General features: G+C 41.3%; 1 protein-coding gene across 2 annotated transcripts in view; it reads right to left on the bottom strand.

The window, feature by feature from the left end:
* Positions 1-2,468: 2,468 nt before the first annotated feature.
* LOC134401597 (ras-related protein Rab-10-like) overlaps positions 2,469-22,206 on the bottom strand; it is a 36,317-nt gene continuing 16,579 nt past the window's right edge. Inside the window, exons 4-6 of one of the 2 annotated variants that reach the window (XM_063130701.1) lie at positions 19,324-19,413; positions 10,120-10,221; positions 2,469-3,919 (exon numbers count right to left, since the gene is read on the bottom strand). In XM_063130701.1, coding sequence (XP_062986771.1) covers positions 3,842-3,919; positions 10,120-10,221; positions 19,324-19,413 — 270 coding nt within the window. In that variant the 3' untranslated portion in view covers positions 2,469-3,841. The remainder of the gene's footprint in view (positions 3,920-10,119; positions 10,222-19,323; positions 19,414-22,206) is intronic. The other variant, XM_063130702.1, reaches the window with a different exon arrangement.

The following is a 22,206-nucleotide window of genomic DNA, read 5'->3' on the forward strand; positions in this document are numbered from 1 at the left end:
CTAATTAAGCCCCGTAGAACCCACAGGAGTAGAAGTTATACTAGATTCTTCCTCGCCCCATCCTTCTCTTGTCCCTGTCCACATGATCTGCCTCTGCCTTACCTGGTCGTTTTGCACAGGGAAGAGAATAAGTGCCTTGGCAGTGGCCAGCTCTACTTGTCCATTAGTTCTGCCGGCAACTGGTGTGGCAGCTCATGGTAGTGGCCTTCCTACCAGTTTGGTTTGGAGCAGTCAGGGAGCAACAGGAGGCCAGCCTCAGGTTGGTGCTAGTGAGTTTCCTGTGGGTAAATGGAACGTGTGTGTGTGTGTGTGTTTAATTCTGTCACCTATGTGTACCCTTTTCGATTCCATTCCTGTCTCTGCTGCTCTCTGCCATTGTTTCACTTATAGTCAATGGTGTAGTGGAGCTAGGGCTTCCAGGACTGATGTGCCATAACGTTTTGATGAGCAGGAACAATGACATCATCTGACACCCCCTTCAAGCTTCCCTGCGCCATCTGAGCTTAGCTGCAATACTAACAGTAGCTGCAGCAGGGGTTGAATTTTCCCAGCTATTCTTGTTGTCATGTAAAGTATTTTGGGGTGGCTTCACCTCAAATGGATAATGAAGACCTATTAGATTTACTAAAGAGCTACTGAAGACATATACAATACACAGAGGGAGAGAGAGAGAGATCAACACAGCTGCCTGCAGTTTTGGACTCAACCTGGGGACATGGCTATAGGGAATGCCATGATGAGCACCTGCACTTCAGAATGTACCACTACACCACTCCTGATAGTCCCTGGGACTCCTCTCAGATTTAAACAGATGCTAGTTACTATGCCCGGTGTATGGCAACTTATATGTTTGTGTGTGCAAGAGAGAGAACATACCTCATTGCTCTGATAGCAGTATTCAAAAATGAAGAGCACAAGTGACGTTCTAGAATAAGGAGTAATTCTTAAAAACAGTGAGTTTTTGACAACTCTACTAGAAAAGTGTACTGCTTAACATTACATAGGAATGTAATTCTCACTTTTCTCTTTTGGCAGGAAGAATTTGTCAGTAGGAGCTTTTGATTTCTGCAGGCTCACAGCTCTTTCCTACAAAATTCACTCTGGTTCTGTATCGGCTCAGTAATCTTTTTTGCTACTATTTTCTCTGAAAGGGATGTTACAGTGGAGTTGACCCCTAATACTGAAAATTGCTCGTCTCAGCTCTTGATAGCACAGTACTGGTAACTAGTGCTTCTGAGCTAAGCTCAAGCTATCAGTTGAGACTTTGCCCTTCAACTTCTGTGAATAACATAAAATGTTTTACAGTTTGTTATTTACATATCAGTAGACACATCTTTTGGGTTGCAAAATCATATATATATATTTTCTGCCAATGATAACAATTTCCTTCCATGGCCAGGGTGGTTGTGCAATTACCTCCAAGCAAAATATAGTTGAAATAAAGTGGCTTGCGTCATAAATGCTACCTGATCACCTGTGTTTGACAGTGACTCATGCAGGAGAAGCCTAAGGCTACTTGCTACCGTGATAGAGAGGATGAAAAGCAGGGAAGGGTGTTTAATATTTGTCAGTTATTCTCTCTTGCTTCATTCTAATCCTTTTAAAAGATTGTAATGTCTGAGCAGGTTAAAGAGAGCTGAAAGATGAATGCCGAAAGTATTTTAAAGGGTAATCTGAAGGTGGGAGGCTGTGGGAAGTAAATGGTTGATCTGAAAGAGTGATATATATTATTCTCTGGGGCTGTTTTTTTTAAAAGTATAGAATAGATTTGGAAGCAGGATGCAATTCTACACTAGATTTGATAGATTTGGAAGGTGCAGAAGGCCACCTGGAGCGGATTCACTACCCACTGACATTGGAGCCACCAGCCTCCTCTGGTTCCAGGTATTCCCTTCACTACCTGCCACAATTCATAGAATCATAGAATAGCAGAGTTGGAAGGGGCCTACAAGGCCATCGAGTCCAACCCCCTGCTCAATGCAGGAATCACTATTCCTGCATTGAGCAGGGGGTTGGTACAAATAGATGTCACTATTTGTACTAAAAATTATGACACTTTATAAAATGAAAGATGTTAAAAATAACAGTATAATAATACAATAAATAATAGTCAAATCACCTGTGACAAAAGAAACATTAAGTTTGGATGCCCTTATTAAATTTTACAAAATTATAAAGTCTTTTCACAGCCTAATAGAGAACACTACTTTCTTACAACACAATACCATACATGCCTACTCAGATGTAAGTCCCATTGAGTTCCATGGGGCTTACTCCCAGGTATTGGACTGCACCGTTGAATTTAGTTGACTTGAATACTAAGACAGCTACACAAATACAACATTTCCTTAACATCTGAGTTAGTAAAAAAAACAACTGACAAAAATATATTGTCTTTATAAGGAACACTTTAATTTACCATGATGTTTTACATTCTCCAAAATATCTGAACAATGAGATTGCTTTTTTATTATTATTTCAAGATTTGTATATAGCAATTTTTCAGTTTCCCTTTCCTGAAGAAGCTGGTTAACATTTATTAGAAAGCTACTCTGAAAAACATTTACATTATCTAGAAACAAACCTAAACACTAACAAAGTGGCTTGTAAAGAAATATACTTAGGGTTCTATTCAATGTTAGTCCTACTTAAAGTAGATCCATTAAAGTGAATCAGACTTAAGTTACTTTAAGTGGGACTAACATTGGATACAGACCTAAGAGCTTGGAGCATTGCTAGGCACTTAAGATTTGGGGCCCAGGCCCATAGGACACAAACCTGCACATGCCAATTTATATCTGAATAGGCACATTTTGAAATAATAGGCTTCATCTAAATTTCACAGAAGTTACAGCCAGCCAACTAACTTCCCATCAAAATCACCTTAAATAAATAGATAAATAAATGTGTGTCCGTTGCAGCATGTGGTATAGGAAAATTAAACTTCCCCCTCCTCAGCTGAAATCTCCCTTGAAATCATCCCTTCCTGGACTTTACCACATAGTACTGCAAGAAAGAGCTTCCTAGTTATGGAATCTAACACATCAGGTTCTAGCCTAGCCTTCTTTCTGATCTAATTTTCTAAACAATATAACTCAGGCAGGTGTGTATCATGTATTTTTGCTGCATATGTCCCTTTTGTTTTAGGGCCAAATCAAGTTATATAAAACTTTGTGGAATTAGTTTTGAATGAATTGGTAAACAGTCCTATTTTTAAAATGTTCTGTCGCAAGTGATGAGATATGAAAAAGCAATTCTCTTTTCTTTTTCTCTACAACATCCAGCATCCCCAACCAGCTCATGCTGGGCGATATAGTCCAACACATCTGGAAGGCACCAGATTGGGGAAGGCTGCTTTACCCATACCCATTTGAATTTTAAATTTTAAGCCATCTCAGAAGCTGGATTTGCTTCTTGTAACGTTGTAAATACTAGAATACTATTGCATGAACTCTTTTCAGATCTATTTTCACTCCATTTAATTCACCCTTCTTCCTCATAAGTTTACAGTATAAACAACCAGTGTTGGCCAACATTTTCACAAAAGTACACGTTTTGTGGAAAGTAGTACATGTTTGTTATACTTGCATCTGAGGAAACTTAATAGTCCAGGACTGTCCTTAAGTGCAAAACGTAAGATTTATTTATTTTAAATATTTGTAACGGACAATTAAATAAAATGTTAGTGGACAATTACTGCTGTTGCTTTGTTAATATAAATACTTAAACAAATCAAAATTTTGTGTACCTTTAATATCTAAAAGGTTCAAGAGTATTTATGTACAAATAAAATTTATGTACAAAATAGAGAACATGATCAGAAGCAAGACAAAACTGCCAGTCACAGTTTGCAGCAAGCTCTCTTTTGTGTTTTTTCACTAAGGTCCACCACATCTAAGTCAAGCAGTATACAGGAGCTCTGAAAACAAAGTAAAACATGGAATTAAGACCAGTACATGCACACAAGCTAGTAACACAAATACTTTTAACTATACTGTCCAGTAACTGAAGTGAAGCACTTATAAATAAGACGTATAAGCTTAGTGGAAACTTTCAAATTAGCATTCCATACGGATGTAATTGTGTATTGGTTGTAAAAGACAGGAAGAAATTCAGTGTTGTGTGAGCAGGTTCCCACTTACACAGTGGGACTTTATCCTTCCCTGCAGACTGCTCCACCCTCCCAAAAATCTGTTCCCCAAACCTCCAAAGGAGATGGTGTTTCCCCCTCCCCATTCTGCATTTTGGAGCAGTAAGTTCAATAAATTAATCAGAAGCTGTGTGAAGTGGATCTTTATCTGTTCTAAAACTACTATGAACTAGTTTCCTAGAGTTCTTTTCACCATGGTTTTAAAAAACCTCAAACAAACAGCCTAAATATATTGCATGATATAATTCAACAACAGCAAAGTAAATGAAAATCAGATTCAGAAAAAGAAATGTGGAAGCTTGTAAGGTAAGCCAGACAGCTCACTGTCTTTCCCAGATGCCGAAGCTAATTCAGTCTTCTGGATCTTGTCAAAACACATATCATGCCAGAGAATGAGCTTAACGTTTTTATTGAAACTAATTTTCATTATGGTATAGTTATGGGAGAAGTATTCCTGAAATACAAGATACAAAAAGGCAGAGCGTAGTTATTAGAAGTCATATATTTCACATTAACACTGCTCTTGTGGAACACCGTGGCTCTGTATGGACATAACAAAAAGTTATGACTTAGTGTTAACGGGACCAAGCCTTAGACTCGTCCACTTCTTCCTCCTGTGTGACTGTGAAGGGGTTGGAGGCTTTTACGTTTATATTTTACTAACCAGTTTTTGTTATAGAATCATAGAATAGCAGAGTTGGAAGGGGCCTACAAGGCCATCGAGTCCAACCCCCTGCTCAATGCAGGAATCTGAACCTGGATATCTGAACCTGGATAAGCTGGTTAGTTTTAAGGATGGGTAGGGAAAGAAGCCAACTTCAAACAGTTGGTTTTGATCCTGGCTTGTTTCTTTAAACCAGGAGTGGGGAACCTTAGGCCCTCCAGCTGTTCTTGGACTTCAATTCCCATCAACTCCATGGGTAATTGTCAGGGATGCTGGCAGTGGTAGTCCAGCAACATTTGGTGGGCCACAGGTTCCCCACCCTTGCCCTAAACCTTAGTTAAGACTTGGTTCAGACGCAAGGATAAGATGTGGTTAATTGAAAATGAAAGCAAACGCTTACAATCTCCTTGCAGCTGTGCCAGAGGGGAGGGAACAGTACATGGGCCCAAGGCTCATGTACACAATGCTAAAACATAGTTTAGCCATATACCCAAAGCAGGTCTCTATGTGCATTGCAAGCACTTTGAATTACTGATACACTGTATTTAAGGCATCAATCCCTGAAAGAGTTTGTATCATATGTGGTCAGATATGTGTACCATTTCAATTTTGTAAACTTATTATTCCCTTATTTCAGTTTTGTGTAACCCCTTTCCCCCTTCTTATGTTTTAATGTGATTTTAGACTGTAAGCCTCTAGGCAGGGTATTGCTGTTTTATTTGTATATTCTGTACAGCACCAAGTACATTGTTGGTGCTATATAAATAAATAATAATAACAACAACTGTTTTTACATTCTTAACTTAGCTCACAGAATTCAGGTAGTTCACTTTGTCTTGAGCACTCCTTTTTTCATCACCGAAAACCTGCTTGTGTAATGCCTTGTAATTATATAATAAGTGGGCGTGAGCCTAAAGTCTGACAGCCTATACCAAATGACAGTACAAGCTGGCCTTATGTCACTTATTTATTTATTTATTTACTAGCTGTACCCTGCCACGCGTTGCTGTGGCTCAGTCTGGTTAAAATGAAAAGAAAGAAAAGACAAAGCGCACATTTCTAATATGTTTAATTTCACAATACTTGTGGGTGTACAATATTTTTAGTTGTTCCATTGTCTGTGTAGATATAGAGATTGTCTGGTTTGCCGACTCTAGAACACGCAACATATAATTGTGTGACATCTATATTCACTCAGCCAATTGTGAGAGAACATGCAAATAGGAGAGGAGGCAGAGGCAGTGGATTGGCTTACTGGTTGGTTTTTAAAAAAGGATGTTTTTACGGTGAGGAGGTTAGTGGAAACTCCTGGAAGTTACCTTTCTTCAGAACGTGTAACTGTCACAGGTGTGACATCTATATTCACTCAGCCAATTGTGAGAGAACATGCAAATAGGAGAGGAGGCAGAGGCAGCGGATTGGCCTACTGGTTGGCGATGTCACAATGATCAGCAGGACTGGTTTTGAGGAGGCCTATTTCTTCGATTTTAAGACAAACCTTTGACCCCATAGAGAACATAGTTACATAACAACACTCGCGTATTTGAACGCAACGCTGTGTCAAAATTTCAAAGCAATCAGTGAAGAACTTTCGGAGATATAAAAGCATGTTTTTACAGTGAGGAGGTTACTGGAAACTCCTGGCAGTTACCTTTCTTCAGAACGTGTAACTGTCACAGGTGTGACATCTATATTCACTCAGCCAATTGCGAGAGTACATGCAAATAGGAGAGGAGGCAGAGGTAGTGGATTGGCCTACTGGTTGGTGATGTCACAATGATCAGCAGGACTGGTTTTGAGGAGGCCTATTTCTTCGATTTTAAGACAAACCTTTGACCCCATAGAGAACATAGTTACATAACAACGCTCGCGTATTCGAACGCAACACTGTGTCAAAATTTCAAAGCAATCGGTGAAGAACTTTTGGAGATATAACGACAGTAACGAACGGTCTTTTTCATTTTTATTTATATAGATTACATTTCTATACCGCCCAATAGCCGGAGCTCTCTGGGCGGTTCACAAAAATTAAAAACATTCAAAGTATAAAACAACAGTATAAAACCATAATATAAGATACAATATAAAAGCTCAACCAGATAAAACAGCAGCAATGCAAAATAACAAATTTAAAACACCAAGTTAAAATTTATTTATAGACTGTTAAAATACTGGGAGAATAAAAAGGTCTTCACCTGGCATCTAAAAGCATATAATGTAGGTGCCAAGCGAACCTCCTTAGGGAGCTCATTCCACAGCCGGGGTGCCACAGCAGAGAAGGCCCTCCTCCTGGTAGCCACCTGCCTCACTTCCTTTGGCAGGGGCTTGCGGAGGAGGACCCCTGAGGATGACATTAGGGTCCGGGCAGGTACATATGGGAGGAGGCGTTCCTTCAGATAACCTGGCCCCAAACCGTTTAGGGCTTTAAATGTTAATACCAGCACTTTGAATCGGGCCCGGACCTGGACTGGCAGCCAATGAAGCTGGAAAAGGACAGGTGTAATGTGGTCTCGTCGGCCAGTCCCTGTTAGTAAACGGGCTGCCCTGTTTTGTACCAGCTGAAGTTTCCGGACCGTTTTCAAAGGCAGCCCCACGTATAACACATTGCAGTAATCCAAACGAGAGGTTATCAGAGCATGGATAACTGTAGCTAGGCTATCTCTGTCCAGATAAGGGCGCAGCTGGTATATCAGCCTAAGCTGATAAAAGGTGCTCTTTGCCACTGAGTTCACCTGTGCCTCAAGTGACAGTTCTGGTTCCAAGAGCACCCCCAAACTACGGACCCGATCCTTCAGGGGGAGTGCAACTCCGTCCAGGACAGGGCAAACATCACCTCGCCGGACAGATGAACCACCTCCATCTTGTCTGGATTGAGTTTCAGTTTATTAGCCCTCATCCAGTCCATTACCGTGCCCAGGCACTGGTTCAGAACAGCCACTGCCTCACCTGGGTTTGATGAAAAGGAAAGGTAGAGCTGGGTATCATCCGCATATTGATGACACCTCAGTCCACCTCTCCGGATAACCTCCCCCAGCGGCTTCATGTATATGTTAAACAGCATAGGGGATAGGATAGAGCCCTGTGGAACCTCATGGCTTAGGAGCCACGGCACAGAGCAATAATCCCCCAGCACCACCTTTTGGAATCGGCCATCCAAGTAGGAGCGGAAACACTGCAACGCAGTACCTCCAACTCCCAGCTCAGACAACCTATCCAGAAGGATACCATGGTCGATGGTATCGAAGGCCGCTGAGAGGTCCAGGAGAACCAACAGGGTCGCACTCCCCCTGTCTCTCTCCCGACAGAGGTCATCCCACAGGGCGAACAAGGCAGTTTCCGTTCCAAAACCAGGCCTGAAACCCGATTGAAATGGATCTAGATAATCCGTTTCATTCAAGAGTGCCTGGAGTTGTCCTGCAACCACCCGCTCAAGCACCTTGCCCAGGAAGGGGATGTTAGCCACCGGCCTGTAGTTGTTAACATCCTCCGGGTCCAGGTTAGGCTTCTTCAGGAGTGGTCTAATTACCGCCTCTTTTAAAGAGGCCGGCATCACTCCCTCTCTCAAGGAGGCATTTACAACCTCCTAGACCCAGCCGACGATCCCCTCATTTGATGTAATGAGCCATGAGGGTCAAGGGTCAAGCACACAGGTGGTCGACCGGATTTGGCCAAGCACCTTGTCCACATCCTCGGGCCTCAATAACTGAAACTCATCCAATAAAACTGAACCGGACGGCGCTCTGAACGCCTCTATTAGTGGAGCTGCATTAAGTGTGGTGTCCCATTCATGACGAATCTGAGCGACTTTATCTTCAAAGTGCCGTGCAAACTCGTCACAGCGTGCTACCGAGGGTTGCATAATTATCAATATATGCACTTACTGCATAATTATCAATATATTTCAGAGATCCTCATTTTGGTTGTAGTCAGCATCCCTAAGTTATGAGGATAACTATTCAAGCATCACCAAGTAGAACTAAGGCCAAAGAAAGATAATATGGTTTGTCTAGTAACTATTAGTACAAGAACAGACGAAAAACCAGTGGGAAAGAACACTGAGGAAGCAGAATACTTGAGGGAAAGACATTGAATTTCAAATTTGTATAACTTCACAAACTACTTTTATAACTGAATTTTTATTGCTGTTTTCTATTATGGTTGTTGGATACAAGTTTATTGTACTCCATTATGTTTTAAAATGGCTTATTATTTATTCTACTACCCTAGAATCTCATCTGCAGTATAGAACTGTTTTCAATAAGTAGTAATTTTAATATTGTAAGCATGCTTTCAGAATCCTATGTTTATTTGGCTGTCTAAAATATTTTCTTAGGGTGCAATGCTACACTTGTTTAGACAAAAAAAGTCCTACTCCCAGCATTCCCCAGCCAGCCTATGCAAAATGAAAGCAAACTTTATAAAAGAAAAAGAAATCATCCAATCCCTCCTTGCAGGACTAGTATGGTAGACCCAGTAATTGATTCATTAAAAAAAAACTATGAAACCCAAGTGCTTTGATAAAATATTTTCTAAGTATGAATAATTACAATGGGCAGTAGTTCTACGTCATGTAGTCTACATTTTAAAATAAGCAGTGATTTTGCCAGTTCTGACAGTAATTAATTCAGGAATATTTAAATCTTTGCAATTTAGAAGTCAGAATTCCAGACAAGATGGAAGTATTGCAGCCAAGTTAAGAATTATATTAAAGAGTGGTCTAGGTATGTCTGTGTGTATAAGAATTAGTGTATATTAAATATTCCAAATTATGTTTTGGATTTTATGTAGATCAAACCTCCACATTCTACAGATGGGATTCAGACTTATGGTGCAATCTTATATATCTTTAGGTAGAAAAAGGCCTATAACTCCCAGCATGTCCCAGCTAGTATAAAATAGAGACACAAATATATGGGACTTAAATTAGTGATGACTAACTTTAAGGCCCACTGATTTCAATGGGTCTGTTCTAAGCACTGCCAGCCAGCCATTTTTTTTTTTTTTTTTGAGAAACCGACAGGACATGGAAGGAACTAATTTACTTTCCAAACACATTAGTCAATCATATTCTTCCCACTTTTGCATATACATTTATATGTGAATGGAATAGATCCACAAGTATAACAAGTCCTCTTTTTGGCACATACATTTTCTGACTTCAAAACTTCCTTGCTTGTCCAGGTAAAGACTGCAATACACACAGGCTACAAATACCTATAGAGTTTCTCGCATTGTACTTCTGGATCACCTTTCTTAATTCACAAGATTTGGTTTAATAAAAAATATTCTCTTCCAGAGAGCCTACCTTATTCAATATTTCTTTGGCTAGCACTGAAAATGCATCTTCAATGTTTATATTGTCCTTTGCACTGGTCTCAAAAAAGGGTATTCCATATTCCCAAGCAAGCTGGAAAACAAAGGGAATGTGAGACTATGTATTGTATTCTGATACTACTCATATTTAGAATAAAATGCAATTCAAAAAAAATCTAATGAAAAGGAGGCTTACACAATCCTGATTATAAATTCATTCACACAATGAAATCAACAGACCTTATTTCAGAGTAACTTTATTTATTTATTGCATTTACCGTATATCCCACCATTTTCCTCCAAGGAGCCCAAGGCAGTGTACATAATCCTCCTCCTCCTCCATTTTATCCTCTAAAAACCCTGTGAGGTAGGCTAGGCTAAGAGTCACCCAGAGAGCTTCCATGGCCAAGTAAGGACTAGAACCCATATCTCCCTACTCCCAGTCCAACACTTTAACCACTACACCAACTTGGCTCCAAAATTGTTTAGAATTGGGATAAAACTGTCCTGAGATATTTCTGGACCATAAATACCTATGAACCCCTACAAATTATGGGGTAGTAACTCCTAACCAACATTTAAATTAGGCTTTGTAGATGGTGACTGATGATGTTGTTTTTCACCTTCACTTATAATTGACAGGGAATTTTGGTTAATTTCCTTAAGCTGTAGCAAAAGTATCCTTCATTAGCCAGGCTTAAACCAATCTTACATACAGGTTTTCATTATCAAAAATGACATGTTTTATCAAATACAGCTAGCACAGCATTCCCCAACCTGGTGCCCTCCAAATGCATTGGCCTACAACTTCTCAGCCAGCAATGCTGGCCGGGGGATGCTGGGAGCTGTAAGCCAACACATTTGGAAGGCATTTGGGGAATGGCTGAGAGAGATATGTTTTATCTTAAATGTATAGAACAGTAATATATTTGGAGAGGGCCCATAGTCCAGTGATAAAGCACCTGCTTTGCATACCAAAGGAGTCAGGTTCAATCCAGTTAAATGGGTCAGGTTGCGAAGATGCCGATATGAAGTGCCTCTGCCAGACACCCTAGAGGGCCACTGCCAGTCAATATAAACAAGATGGGGCTAGGTGGACAAGTAGTCTGACCTGGAATAAGGCAGCTTTCCATATTCCTCTGTTATATATTAAAGCAATGCCTTTTAAACAAACAAAAATGAAACTATTTTTATCTGCACAAAATAGTTTTAAAACCATAAATAGTACATTTTCAACCTTTGCATCTGGTTTTATACTCCAAGACAAAATAAAATGGTGTTCCAGTAGCGAGTCTCTAGCACAGGTTACCATCCCATACAGGCCTGGAGTTGGCATTTGGCATACTGAGGTCCACACTCCCAAGCCGAGTCTTCTGGGGCAGATGTCTTGCCTGCCACACACCCAGCATCCATTGCCACTTGGGCCCCCAGAGGTGCTGCTACAGGCTCCAGTTTTGTGCTTGCTCATGAACTGCCCACCTCCTCACAAGCTTACTCGGTGGTGCTTTTACATCTTAGTTGTGAAATGGGACTCACTTTGACTTACCCATACTTCTGTTTGACTTTTGTTGGAAGTTCCCCTGTGCAAACCCAACTGAAGTGAATGGGAGTTGTGCAAGAGCTTACCCAAGAGCTCAAAACCTCTCTCTCTCTCTCTCTCTCTCCCTCTCTCTCTCTCTCACACACACACACACCCCTCTCTTTGCCTTTGCACCTCACAGCAAAGCATTAGCACAAGACAGCTGAAAAGCATGACCGAATCAAAGAATGCTACACTTTACACATTCATTCCCAATTCCACACTGAAACAGTTCTGTGAAAAATTACTTGCTGCTTTGGTTTTAAATTATGGTTAAGTCTTTACCCACAACTGTTTCCATTAGTGTGCAATAAACTCTGGATATTTATTTAATGGGTAAAATATCACCAACATATGAATTATACAAGTCTTTAAAAACATGGGTTTGGAGGAGTTTGCAGTGACGCTTCTCAGGTATGCATTTCAAACATGCCTGGCGAGTTCCCCATGGAAAGATCTTGGGATAGGAAGAAAGAAAGGTCAAATAAACTGAGAAAGAAAAGAATCCGTATGGCTATTTGAGTAGCACATTTCATCATTTCCCTTGAGTTCAGCACAACTCCCTAGTAGACTGTTTTCCTCCATGTTAGGGTGGGGGGAAGGCACAGAATTTATAGTTATTTTGAGCATCTGTAATTACTGGTTACTTCAGCATTTCTATAGTTGATTACATGGAAGAAATGAAAAGGATTGGATTATTTGTGCCAACAGGAATAAGCCAAGGGGAAACAAATCTTTTAATGAATAGGGGATCTTACCTTGGGAAGATTTTTAGAAAAATCTAGGATCTTAACTTCTGTTCTGTGAATTTTCCAACCTATTCACTGGGCTGTTCTGCAATTTTCAAAAATTGAGGAAATGTCTCACATATGTGTGCGTGCGTGCAGTAGGAAAGGGAAATCACACACACTCTACAACCCCCCTACCCTGCATGAGCGAAAGTGTCTTCTGCTCATGCAACAACACCTTTCAATCTAGCCGCAGTCATTTTAGGCTTAAGAATCACTTGGATGTGTTGCATGGGTTCTTGCTCCCTTCTTCAGCCCATGTATAAATTGCCAAATATAAAGTGCCACATTATTAATTTTATGTGGGACTTTGTATCTGGCAACATTCTTTAACATTTATTAGTTCATTTATTGTGATATTTATAAGCTGTCTTTCACGGATTAACCTTCCAAAGGCAGTTCACAACATTAGATCCATAATAATATATTCAAAATGATATATAATTAATATTATTAAAAACAAACAAAACACTTCAAACAAAACAGATTAGGTATAGACTGAAATAGATGGATACGTTAGGAAAGGAATGAGTAATTGAAAATATTTTTAAAACGTGAAAATGTTGCCTGAGTGTTCCTGGCTGAAAAGTAACATATTTGTCTAGCCATTTACATTTCTACCACCTTGAGACAGGGATGATTTGGGGCGGGGGTTCAGGCAGCTGCAGGGAAGATGGGACAAGAACATTTTGTTCCATGACTTCCTTAAATTTACTTTTCTTAGGGTCTAAATTAATATGTTTTCATGCTTAGCTGAACTAATTAGTATGCATAATTGTTTAGGAAATATATGAAGTATCAATGGAAAACCTGATTCAATTCTCTTTTTTTTAACCAATTATTTCAACCAATGATTTTAAAATTAATCTCTTTTCTTAGTGATTTCAGCCATGATTAAAAAACGCTGATTTATATAATCCAAAGTAGAACTAAAGTTTAGTTGTGCCTACAACAGCCTAGTGAAGGAATGAGGATTCTCCAGAACTAAAATTCTCTCTTCAGGTTCCTGTAAGGATACAGTGGTTTCGCTTCTTCGTTGCACTTACTAATGTAGCATGAAAAGCAAAACACATTTAGAATTAACATTACAGAATTCTGACTTGATTCTTGGTAAAATTGGAATAAGTGTGTAAATATGAGAATATTTTGTTTGCTAGGGTAGTTTCATCCATAGGCAGAAAGCAGGATCTCTTGTATTGTGACAAAGGAGTGGAAGGGCATTTCAGAATCTAGACAGGAGGCTGATCAATGAGAGGAAGTAATGGATTTGTTCCATTAACAAAAGGTGATTCTGTTAACTATAACTAAATGAACTGAAATAATCAGAAGCCAGGTAGTGGGATACCCCAACACTGCCCCCTTGTGAATATTCATCATGATAGCTTTTAGTTGTCTAATCACACATTATTGTTCAAGAAAAGTAATCCCAGAGTTTTCCCATCTTCTGTAGGGAAGTAAAACTAAAAAGCTTATATTCCAAATGTACATGGAATGATAGCAAACAGAGATGCAAATGATCATTCTCTTCTTAAAAACAGAACTTTTATGAAGATAGCACTTGAAAGATCGAGACAGTGCCCAGTCTCTGCTGTATATAGTAAGGACTCACAAGCATTGAAATATTATGTCCATGGAGTTTGTTCTGACCATATGGCTGGTCAGAAAACCCAAAACATCTCCTCCCTTTCCTGCCACCTGTCCCACCCATCCACTTCTGGCATTGCTGCATTATCCCAGCTGGTGCATAAACCTTAGGAGTGGGTTACTTTGGTGGGGGGAAAGAAAATAGATGGCTTCTCCGATTCTAGGGACTACAGTTCCTTGATTATAATGGGGAAGAGGAATTTGATAATTCTTTTAAAGGGTGCCCCAGTGTTTATTCCACATAGTACAAAGATGAATTCTTCAACACTCTTTAGTATATCCAGCTTATTTAGCCAATTATGAAAACAGTCCATGGCTTGGATCCTATCAGGATGCCAACCCTGTGCTCTGCCTCAGATGAGGAGAGACCAGCTAGATCCATCAGACCAGTGACACTAGAGGAACCTGACCCAGACCCCAGCATCATGACCAGGCCTGAGCCTGTCAGACTTGGGACCCCTTGAGTCAGGGAGTCCTTACATTCAGAACCTGCAAGTGCAGTGAGCCTGAAGGAAACAGTCAGAGGAGGAGGGATGCTAGGCTCCAAACAAGAGACATGTTCCTTTAAAGCAAGGGTGCAGAACCTCAGGTATGGGGTACAAGACCAGTCCTGCTAGGGTCCCAATACGCCCCTCTGAAGTTGGCCACACCCCTTCCACTGGCCCCTCCTCCTTTCCCTCAACCACTGATCATTTGGTGGTTTCCTGGCTTTTGTGCAGCTATCCCCCCATTCTAAAAGGTTGAAATACCTCTCGTTGTTGGCAGGAAGAGCTTTAAGATAAAATATACTGGTATTTTTGGCATTTGGTCCTGCCCATTTTGCCTTCAGCCCCACCCACACTGGAATGCAGCCCCCAAGAGCTTTGCCAAAATGGAATTTAGCCCTTGGGCTAAACAAAGTTCAACGCCCCTGGTTTTAAGGCCTTCCACTCCTGTGGGATGGAGCCTGGGAGCGGTGATCTGGGCTTGGAAGTATAATAATGCTTCAGTTCAATGCCTTTTTGGAGTGAGTTGCTCAGTTGGAGCTTCCCATGGTGCTTCTGTGGGCCTCTTCTCAAGGTCAGTACAGGGCAGATCCAGACTTCTGTTCTGTGAATAAAAGGGAGCTTCTTCCACAGAATAGTGCTTTCCCCCTCCCTCTGCAGCCCCCCCAAAATCCACTCATGAGGATCAGGGAACCGTCTGGAAAGAAACAGAGCCAGGGCTTGCAGCAGGAATGGGGGAATTGCTAAAAATCAGCAACTGACACAACTCCATCTTTGTATCTATGCTGCAATGAAATGCCGTGGCTGTTCCACTTATGTTCCCTTTTAAAAAACTTGGAAGCTTGGTCAACGGAACTCCCTGCCACAGCATTTAATAATATTATCAGATCCACAGTTAGGGAATGCTACATTAACTATAACATCTTTAAATGGTGCAACCCTCTGTATCTTATCAAAACTAAGCTGGTTTCTGTGGCACAGGCATGGGATTGACATCTCTGCTATAAAATGAAAAAGATTAAGATGTTTATTATGGGAATTATTTAGATAAGGGAATAAAGTATTGCTTTTCAAATAGTATAAGATGGCTTAACTGTAAAGTTCTTCAGTAAAATATGTGAAGTTAATGGTTCCTAGTATGTAAGAGAATCTTCCCCAACTAAATTAGCTCAGACCAGATTTCCTAACCTTCATCCCAGCCAATTCCTCACAACCAGGAGCAGATGCTGCACAGTGTTCTTCCTCTGCCTCAAGCTTTTCCTACTGCTTCTGAGATGATTCATATATTTCAAAGACTATTTGCTGAAGTTCCCACTTGTCAGACCTCTGCTTAAAACCCTCTGGTGTCTGCTTGAAATTCAACACAACCTCACAATGTGTCTTCCTGTTCTACGCAATCACCAGCTTCAGCTTCCAAGTCTTCTCCTAGCAGGGTTCTTAGACTGAAAACCTTGCTCGTTTCTCAACTCAGAGCTCTTCTGTTCCAACTGACCACAAACTATCTCCAAGTGCCCTTTTTAAAAAAAAACATCCTGGGAAGAATCATGCTCTTTATGGACCTTCTAACTTCTAAGCAGATTTGTTGACCCCTTAACCAATCCAAAATATATTTTACTATCCACCTTGTACAAAGACTCATTTTCAAACTGTCAGCTTGAAGCTTGGCTTCAGCGAAGCCAGGCTTCTGGCCTACTGGATTAGAACTTCAAAACTTAAACAGCATTTCTTCACACAAAGCCATATGTCTTTTTCTCTTCTTGCATTTTTACTACGGTTATGTCAAAGTGTACCAGATTCTCAAAATGTAACACCATTAAAATTGCCTAAGGACAATTTTGTATGTCTCTTTATTGTGATCACTCAAGAGTGCAATGCATTTATATTGTATTTTATTCTTTGAACTGTTTGTAATCTGTTTAGAGAATGTCTATTATTAAATGGATTGAAATACAATCAATCATTAATCAAGCAGGGATTAGGAATAGACTCCTGAATATGAAAATAAGGCACAGACTCAGTCAATACTGACTTGACTCTAAAGTTGGTGCAATGTTCTCCTTTTGAAGCCTTTGCTATTTATTGATCTCATTGCTATCTCGTAGCCCATTCTGCCCACTAATCAAAGACAAATATTACTGCTGAACATTACTATTTCTTAATAATATATTTGTTGATTTTGTGTTCTGGTTCTGCCAGGTCCAAATCATCAATCAGGTCTTTTGATAACCAAAATAACCTGATTGATGACTAAAGGCCTTGCTAGACCTACCTTTGAATCCGGCCTTCAGGCGTGGCGAACCTGTGCTACAATTAGCATGGGCCATTGCGCCAATCCAGACATCAGACGCGACGGGGATAGGAAAGCCCCGTCGCGTCGCCCATTTTTAAAAAATCTTAAAGGGGCCATGTGCGCAGGAGCGCACCAACGATAACGTAAGTGGTTTTTTTTAAAAAATAAAGGGTTCTCTGCTCCCCTCTGCCCCCGGTTTCCCCCCACAATGTCTGATGCCCCCCCGCTTGCCAGTCCACCCTCCCGCTCGCCCCCCGCTTGCCGGTTTGCTCGTCTGCTCGCCCTCCTCACCCGCTTGCTCGCCTGCTTGCTCGCCCCCTCGCCTCACCCGCTTGCTCGCCAGGTCCGATGCCCCCTCCGCCCCCCCCAGCCGCGATCTCCCCACCCTGGCTCCACTCTTCCCCCCCATCTCTCCTGCCGGGTCCGCTCTTTCCCCCCTGGCCCCCATCACTCCCCTCCCGTGATTCCCTCGCCCCCGGTCCGATGGGCACGGCGCCTCCTATGGAGCACTGTGCCCAATGCACAGCTTCTCCCGGCTACTCACGAGTAAGCAAGCAGCCAGGAAAAGCCGCGGAATCTGCTAGACTTTCCGCAGCCCCGTTCTCAGCCCAGGGCTGGGGAAAAACTGGCCCAAACGTGGATCCAGTTATCCCGGGCCAAGGGAGGGTTTAGCCTGGCCTGACCCCGGGATCCCCTGTGCGTCATCTGCACGCACAGCAGGGAGCCCGGGCCTCACACCGGGCTAAACCCTGGTCTAGGAAGGCCCTTAGACTTGGCAGAACCAGAACCAAAACTTAACACATATATCCACAAACACCCTCTTACCAAGGAGTGAGCCCCATTGAACTCAGTAGGATTTACTTAGATGTATATAGTAAAAGATTGCACTGTTAATTAGTTATACTATTGGGCAGGAAAAGCCTTGGTGAGCAAATACTTTATGACAGTGTTTAAAAAGTCAAAATGTGAGAACTTAACTATCTCATGATTTTCACTTTCAAAACATTTTGCAAACTTCCTCTCTTCAAGAACTTGCACAAATGGGATTTGCTGAATCCAACATTTATGCAAACTAAGAATGATATAAACACAATAGTCATCTGGTAAATTAAAAAAAATCCCTTCCAGACATGTTCCGGTATTGGCTTTATTGCTAAACAATTATTTAGCCCCACTTTAAAAGTTTAAATTTGTATGTGATGTAAGATGGTATTTATTACTTCTGATTCTCATGAAATACTACTGGTTTAAGAGGGGCTCAAAGTTCCAAATGAATTAAGTGTTACATTATGTCTATATCTATTTCCAAAATAATACATTCTGTACATTTTACATAACAATTTTGAAAGTATTATAACTGAGAAAAATCAGGTTTCAGAGTAGAGTAGGGCCATTGCTAGACCAGGGTTTAGCCCAGTGCGAGGCCCGGGCTCGTCCTTGTGCGTCCTAATGACGCACAGGGCATCCCAGGCTCAGGCAGGGGTCAAACCTCCCTGGCCCCGGGGTAACCAGCACTGCTTGTGGCCCGGTATTTCCCACAGTCTCGGGCTGAGCCCGAGACTGTGGGCATGTAGACTGGTCCGCTGCTTTTCCCGGATACTGCAATTACAAGTAGCCAGGAAAAGCGGCGTACAGCGTGCAGCGCTCCATAGGAGCGCTGCGGCCATCAGGGCAGGGTGGGGAGATGGGGGGCAAATCGGAGCCATGGCGGATGGGGGGGAACCGGAGATTGCGGGGAATGGGGGGGAACCGGAGCCATGGGGAATGGGGGGGAAACCAGAGATCATGGGGGATGGGGGGAATCGGAGCCATGTGGGATGGGGGGGGAAACCGGAGATCGCGGAGGATGGGGGGGGAATAGGAGATCGCTGGGGGGGAACCGGAGATCGCGGGGGGGGAATTGCGGCCAGGGGGCGGGGAAATCGGGGGCAGGGGAGCGGGGAACCCTGTTTTTAATTTAAAAAAACCTACCTTTGCCACTGGAGCGCTCCTGCGCACCTGGACCTTTAAAGCTCGAACAAAACGGAGGACACAACAGGGCTTTCCATTACCCCATCACGTCTGATGTGTGGAAAGGAGTGACAGCCTGCGCTACTTCCAGTACGGGCTGGCCCCTCCTCACCACCGGATTTTAAGGTAGGTCTAATAAAGCCCTAAGTTGCTTCTGTAAGTGGCGGGTGGTTGTTTTGTAATTAACAAAATTACAAAACAACAAAATAAAAGCAATAATGTACAGATGTAGCTGGAATATCTTGCTTGCTATACCCAACTTCAATACTGAAACATACTACTTTTCTGACCAATTAATTTAAAATGGCAAATCATGATCATAGTACAGTAACTATTTACATAGTTTATGCCCAAATCTTCTTATGAGGTGTGAGACAATGTACTTGTGATAAATGCCTACCTTTTCCCCTCTGTTTTTTGAAACTGCACGTTCTGTCTCCTTATCACACTTGTTACCCAACAGTATAATTTCTACATTTTCATCTGTTTTCTATAAACAAACAAAGCAACATTAATAAGTACCACTAAACTGAAATACAAGACTTAGTCATACTCTGTATTTTTATTCATTTAGATACTAAGGGTGTCTGGTTCTTCTCCCTCTGAAGACACTGAGACTGAAACAAGTGGCATCATCATTTATAGCTTGAACATAACACAAGAGGACATCATATGTGACTGGGGGTATTGTGACCTCATCCTGATGTTAGCTTGTAGCATAATCGCCAAGGCAGGGGTAAGTTCCTAGGTCAAGTCCCATGAAATGTGGCATTGCACCAGCATCAGGCCCTTTGCGGAAGTCCTATATATTCTTGGAGAATGGGAGAAAGAAGACCCAAGGCAGAAACCCATCAGATATAACCCATAAACAGAAATTCAAGATGGAATTTCTTGATGGACGTAAAAACTGGAGAGGGGGAAACTATAATTCCCCAGCACCAAGCTCAATCAAATTGAAAAATATTATTCCAGGAAATCACAATATTTCAATAGGCATTATTCAGTATAGTACAGAACAGATGAATAAAACTCAACACACATTACTGCAACACCACAAGTGTCCCTCCCCAGTTCATAAAGCTTCACAAACAGGCAAGACCAGCCCCACCCCCCGCTAAAGTTGCAACCCTTTAGTGCAGAGCTTACTGAGCAAAAACACTCAACAGCAAAATATATATCTTCAAACACATTAATCTCTCTGGGTGGTGGGGATATTCCCAACTCTCATACTGCTTGTTCCCATGGCGGGCAAATAGCTCAGTGGTAAAATTTAATGGTGGCATGCAGAATGTCCCAGGTTCAAACCCTGGCATCTCCAATGAGAAGGATCAGGTAGCAGCTGATGGGTAAAAGTTCTGCCTGAGATCCTAGAGAGCGGCTGCTAGTCACAGAAGGCAATATTGGCCTAAATAGACAAAGACTCAGTTCAGACAACACGTTAGTCAATGCAGTGTGAAAACTCCACTCAACGGTTGAGTTTTTAGGGGGTACTCCCCACACATGTTCTAACTCCACCATTGTGTGATTGTGGGCTACAGTGGAGTTGAGTAAAATCCATCATGACATTTGATTGACAGTTCCTCCACCCTTTCTCCTCCCCTGGCCCTTATGATGGTGTCTCATTAGCCACTGCTGCTGCTGCAAAAAACAACAACACCCAATTCCGGCAGCTCTCCTAGAATGGCACTTGCTCCTTTCACTGCTCTTGCCACTGCCAGAGAACTCTGTAGCCAGTGGTAAAAATCGACTCAACGCAACAGAAAACTCCACAGAGCCCGCCACACAACGCTATACAACGGTTGTGCAGGAACTCTCCTCTGCACAGTGTGGATATTCTGCATGGGGTGTTTTCCAAAAAGACTCCACCATTGCGTGGAGTTTTCCCGCCAGACAGCATGTTTCTCAACAGTGGTGTAAAAACTCCACTGTGGAGTTCTCAAATTTCCGTTGACTAACATGTTGTCCGAACTGAGCCAAATAGTCTGATCTGCTATGGGTTAGATCTAGACATATTGATACTTAGAGTATGCCCACTTAAATCAATGTGATTTAAGTTAGTCATGTCTGACCAGTCTCACTGATTTCAATGGGTCTGCTCTGAACTTGACTGACTCTGGGTCCAATGATCTTGTCCAGTTCCAAGAAGACGAATGTCCATATATTTCTAATTCTCGGCAGAGAAGTGGGAGAATCTCCTATGTAGAATGCAAGTCAAGTTAGAGTTTCTTGTTTCGAAACCAATTGACAAAGTATTTTTGCATAAGGACACCAGTTTCATTATGCCTATGAGTATTATCAAGAACAAAGCTCCAAACCACCACAGACAGAAAAGACACAAGGAAACAAGATCTTTATTCATGAAAAGTCAGTAGAGTCGTTATTATCAGTCTGCAGGTCCACTCACATCTACGGTACTTCATTTTTGCAATACAGCAGCAAGCAAGATTTATTGTTAGAGCTGCTGTTTCATCTTTTTAATCCACTCAACTAATCTAATTTCATAACTGCAGCTGATGTTCAGGATAATGCAGTTTCTAAAATGAAGTAAGCTCATTATAAGAATACAAAGTACAGGCCTAAAGTAATGAATCAATCTAACCTGGATTAATAAACCAAAATGCTGGTTGTTTCAGTACGCACCGGAGATTTACTCATTAAGGTCAGTGGTTTTCCTAGATAAATTATATTCATAAAACAGAGTATGCTAAATTGACAGTATATCACTTGCTCATTTTTGTTTAATTAGAAAAAATCCCCTAGTTACATGTTTTCTAAATAACATTTGACAAGACTCTTAAATATGAAGTGATAAGATTAAAAAATTGAATGCATGCTTTTTAATAACCCTCTACCAAACCATTGCCCTGCATTATGAAAATATCTTATTTGCCTAACATTTTTCTTCCAAACTAATTTTAAATAAATCATACAAAGCAGAAAAGGCATTGATTAAGAAATCATTTTCCCCGAAAAGTGTATTTATATGTCGCTTTAACTGAAATCTTAAAATGAAGATCAGATACATTAATTGTGTAGTGTCACTTGCAAAATTTAAATAATTAACATTAGTTTTAGAAATCAATGACCAGTTACTTACATTTGTTTCCTATGGGCATTCTTTAAGCCAAGGACAAGAAGTTCCTTCACTATGGGAGAAATTGAGACTGATTTTACAGCTCTGCAGATTAGCAACAGTCAGCTCAGAGTTTGGATTCTTTGTGATCTTCAGCCACAAGGAGGCGCAGTTCAGTAACATGAACAGCAATACATAAAAGTAATTGAT

The sequence above is a fragment of the Elgaria multicarinata genome, chromosome 7 (assembly GCF_023053635.1).
Source record: "Elgaria multicarinata webbii isolate HBS135686 ecotype San Diego chromosome 7, rElgMul1.1.pri, whole genome shotgun sequence".
Taxonomy (NCBI): Eukaryota; Metazoa; Chordata; class Lepidosauria; order Squamata; family Anguidae; genus Elgaria; species Elgaria multicarinata.